The 4,893-nt window shown below is 35.1% G+C and overlaps 1 protein-coding gene across 1 annotated transcript in view; it reads left to right on the top strand.

Moving 5' to 3' along the window:
- The window catches only part of LOC107722362 (low-density lipoprotein receptor-related protein 8-like), a 122,702-nt gene that overhangs the window by 93,513 nt on the left and 24,296 nt on the right, over window positions 1-4,893 (top strand). Inside the window, exon 8 of the mRNA XM_016530693.1 lies at window positions 2,344-2,361. Within this exon, the coding sequence (XP_016386179.1) occupies window positions 2,344-2,361 (18 nt within the window). The remainder of the gene's footprint in view (window positions 1-2,343; window positions 2,362-4,893) is intronic.

The raw sequence follows: 4,893 nt of genomic DNA, 5'->3' as shown, positions 1-4,893 counted from the left end.
CCCACTCCTAACATTCAAATGCAAATGTTTATTTTAAATTCGACTAATATAAATTTTTCTATTCACAATCTCCTCATCACAGGCAGGCACAGCACTCAATTCAGCATGTGTTAGTGTTTGTGTGTGTTGTCTGCGTCACTCATAGCACGTGCCTATAATAGTGCACTATATCGAACATTTTTTATATCGTTATCGAAGAAGGTGTACCGTCGATAAATATCGATACCGTTTTATCGCCCAGGCCTAGCAGAGCTGACGAATCGCCATCTTCTCAGAGAATCCATTAGCATCAAAGAGGAATGAAGACCTGCAGTGGTTGTTCTAGAGGCCTGAGTGTGTGTGTGTGTGTTTCCTCACCAAACCTGCACCCTTATCCTCTTCTTTCAAATGCCACGTTCACCCACGTGCCGTAATAATCACCGCCTCCAGAGAAAGTGCTCATAACTCCATCTTAATGGCCTCAGTGTCTTCTCCTTTAATCCCAAATCCTCTGCTGCTCGTTTGACATATGACTGGCTCCGAGCGACGCGGCCCTGCCCCAATTTTGTCAGGATGCCAGCACCTACTAATGAACGCAGAGAGCTGGAGAGAACACCTGGTCCTCAAATGCTACCTTTTGAGAGAGCGCAGAAGAAAGAGAAAACACATTGTTGCTCGTTTCTGGCCCACACAGCCATCTCCATTTTGCCTCATTAAATTATTGTCTGCAGAATGCTCAATATGTCTTGCTGCTCACTCGAGCTTTCAGACACAATATGTTCCTGGGATTCAACTGCAAACAATGCAACGCTAAATTCAACACACTGAGTCACAAGATGGTTCAGTGCATGAAAGTTTCAACATCGTCTCGACATCGTTTCTCTATAATATCACTCACACTCGCATGTGTTTTTAAAACGGACCCTTGGGAATGTAAATGAGGCCTGAAGATGGTAATTGTGTTGGGTTGTTATTGCTCTAATATAGTCAGCCACTCTCACTCACATAGATGAAGAATTTTATTTTCTTTGCCAGATGAAGGAAAAAGCTCATGGCTCATGTTTTCCAGTACAAGGAAGCGACAACGGTATTAAACAAGTGGAGCAAATTGAAGTGATACAAAAATAATTGCTGACAACATGGGAATGTGTCTGAATTATATTTGCACTGTTCCTATTTAGCACTAGTTATTATTACTAACAGCACGCCTCAGTTGTTATTATTATAATGTGATATAATCATATAGCACTGTATACAACGAGTGAAATTTGTTTTCAAATGGCTTGTATTTTCCATAAAGTGAATGAAATCTTCTGATCGGTCATCCCTTGTGAAAAGAAGTGCTTCTTGAAAAGAAGTATGGAAATAATATACTTAATATATTTAAGTGCAAACTGAATGGAATGTTTTCTGACACTCAACTGCGTTAGTGTTTGTGTGTGTTGTCTGCGTCACTCATAGCACGTGCCTATAATAGTGCACTATATCGAACATTTTTTATATCGTTATCGAAGAAGGTGTACCGTCGATAAATATCGATACCGTTTTATCGCCCAGGCCTAGCAGAGCTGACGAATCGCCATCTTCTCAGAGAATCCATTAGCATCAAAGAGGAATGAAGACCTGCAGTGGTTGTTCTAGAGGCCTGAGTGTGTGTGTGTGTGTTTCCTCACCAAACCTGCACCCTTATCCTCTTCTTTCAAATGCCACGTTCACCCACGTGCCGTAATAATCACCGCCTCCAGAGAAAGTGCTCATAACTCCATCTTAATGGCCTCAGTGTCTTCTCCTTTAATCCCAAATCCTCTGCTGCTCGTTTGACATATGACTGGCTCCGAGCGACGCGGCCCTGCCCCAATTTTGTCAGGATGCCAGCACCTACTAATGAACGCAGAGAGCTGGAGAGAACACCTGGTCCTCAAATGCTACCTTTTGAGAGAGCGCAGAAGAAAGAGAAAACACATTGTTGCTCGTTTCTGGCCCACACAGCCGTCTCCATCTTGCCTCATTAAATTATTGTCTGCAGAATGCTCAATATGTCTTGCTGCTCACTCGAGCTTTCAGACACAATATGTTCCTGGGATTCAACTGCAAACAATGCAACGCTAAATTCAACACACTGAGTCACAAGATGGTTCAGTGCATGAAAGTTTCAACATCGTCTCGACATCGTTTCTCTATAATATCACTCACACTCGCATGTGTTTTTAAAACGGACCCTTGGGAATGTAAATGAGGCCTGAAGATGGTAATTGTGTTGGGTTGTTATTGCTCTAATATAGTCAGCCACTCTCACTCACATAGATGAAGAATTTTATTTTCTTTGCCAGATGAAGGAAAAAGCTCATGGCTCATGTTTTCCAGTACAAGGAAGCGACAACGGTATTAAACAAGTGGAGCAAATTGAAGTGATACAAAAATAATTGCTGACAACATGGGAATGTGTCTGAATTATATTTGCACTGTTCCTATTTAGCACTAGTTATTATTACTAACAGCACACCTCAGTTGTTATTATTATAATGTGATATAATCATATAGCACTGTATACAACGAGTGAAATTTGTTTTCAAATGGCTTGTATTTTCCATAAAGTGAATGAAATCTTCTGATCGGTCATCCCTTGTGAAAAGAAGTGCTTCTTGAAAAGAAGTATGGAAATAATATACTTAATATATTTAAGTGCAAACTGAATGGAATGTTTTCTGACACTCAACTGCATGTTAATTACAATTCAATGAAAATGTAGTTTAAATTTATATAAAGAGTGTTTTTTCCTCACTTAAGTGGGACTTAAGTACATTTGTATTTGTAATTTCATAATTCTACTGTTTTTGAAATATGGTTAAAGTGTGCTGACTGAATGTACTGACAAGTATTTTTTAGTAAACATTTAAATGTATTTAAAATATATTTCATGTAATTGTTATTATCTTATCTTTTATTTTATTATCTTGTATGTTGTGTAATTAAATATATTTGTAATGCACATTTATAATGATGAAATTGCAATTTAGTACTTTCAAAATATATTAATTTCAATTGTAATATTGAATAAAGCACTACAGTTAAAATTAGATTATTAAAACATGATCATTTAAAATGTACTTAAGTGCACTTAAGTATGTTAGTCACGAAAGAGTGCTTGTTTAAGTGGCCTTTTATTTCGTTATTAATACAATGCAAATACAGTTTTTCAAAAAGTAAACTTTTAAGATTTGAGGAACACTACAAGTGCATATTCAATACAATTAAATGAATTTATGCATTTAGCAGACGCTTTTATCCAAAGCGACTTACAGTGCATTTCAGGCTATACATTTTTTACCAGTATGTGTGTTCCCTGTATGGCTTCCATATATATATATACTGTATATATATATATATATATGTATATATATATTATACACACATTTTTCTATTAAAAATATATACATATTTGTTACGAAGAACCGCAACATTAAAGGACTTGCATGGACAAAAAAAATAAAATACATTGGGTAACACTTTATATGAAGCCTGTATTTATAATATATTATAAGATGAATGATAATGAATGCATAATGTATTATAAAAAACCTTATAATATGTTGTATCATCTCATGAGTAATCATACAGTTTAAAAAAAAGCATTATAATATTTACTTATTTGTGGTTATTGCTTTTAAGATTATGATGATTTTTTTAAGATTTGATTGATTTATAATACACAATACATCCACTTAACTTACAATGGATTATATTTCCTATAGTTATAGTGTATTATAAGTCTCATATCTTGCCATCGTTAACTTGTTACTTTACTTAAAGCAGACAAAGACCACTTATAAATAACAACAACATCAACAATAATAAACAAAATGTAAATATTTATTTCTTAAACAGCCATACGATCGGATATCTGATCAGATGAATGTGTAATATGACAAATTTGATTTAACTATATTTATTGTAATATCAGTAAGATAGTAAGATACTGTACAGATCTTAAATAAATAATGTCAAGATATGAGACTTATAATCCATTATAAATTAAGCGGATTTAACATGGTGTTTATCGCGTGTTATAAATAACCATACTCATAAAAGTTATAACCACAAATAAGTAAGTTTTATAATGTATTATGATTGTTGTTATGATTATTTCTGAGATGAAATAACATATTATAAGTTTTTTTTTAATAATACATTATGCATTCATTATAATGCCTTAAGAATAAGTATACCTTAAGTATGCCTTAAGTATAATGCCCTTATAATGTGTTATAAATATGGGCTTCATAGAAAGTGTTACCAAAAATTGCAATAACAACGAGTTTATTGGGAGTTTGAGTTCGGGAGCCGACAAGGCCAAAACAACAAACAAAATGTTCTTAGTTTTTAAACCTTACCTAACCGAAAGAAAAGAAAAGAAAGTACAGCCCAAAAAAACAGAGATCAGAAGGTTTTACAAACCGAAATGGTGTCAGGCTCCTTACTATCCCAATTTTTAGTATTTACAATATTTACAAGCCAAGCAAAACCAAGTTTAGAGGGCAATCTAAAAATCAGTGTCAAACAGGCAAAGGGGGTCAAATACACCAGCAGATCTTTTGCTACAACACTTTCGCAACAAAACACAAAATAAACAGAGCCACTTGTGTAATCTGATTCACAATCTTATCATTTTTTAATCAGTGTATTATTTTTTGTTATACTTGAATGCCGTTGAATGCTTGAATCTGATTGGCTGACGAACGTTCTAAGGTGTGCAATTATTTTCAGGGAAATGCACAGCGAACGTAGTTCCAGGCAGCTCTCTTGACCGCATTACAGTTCCATATCACTTCGCATAGATAACTGTAATAACGGAAATTAGCATACAGTACCTATACAGCACACAGGAATTACTGCAATCACACGTGCTCGCACACG

The sequence above is a fragment of the Sinocyclocheilus rhinocerous genome, unplaced genomic scaffold (assembly GCF_001515625.1).
Source record: "Sinocyclocheilus rhinocerous isolate Xijiao unplaced genomic scaffold, SAMN03320098_v1.1 scaffold161, whole genome shotgun sequence".
Classification (NCBI taxonomy): domain Eukaryota; kingdom Metazoa; phylum Chordata; class Actinopteri; order Cypriniformes; family Cyprinidae; genus Sinocyclocheilus; species Sinocyclocheilus rhinocerous.
The sequence above is the reverse complement of the archived record's forward strand: the minus strand, read 5'-3'. Positions and strand labels throughout refer to the sequence as shown.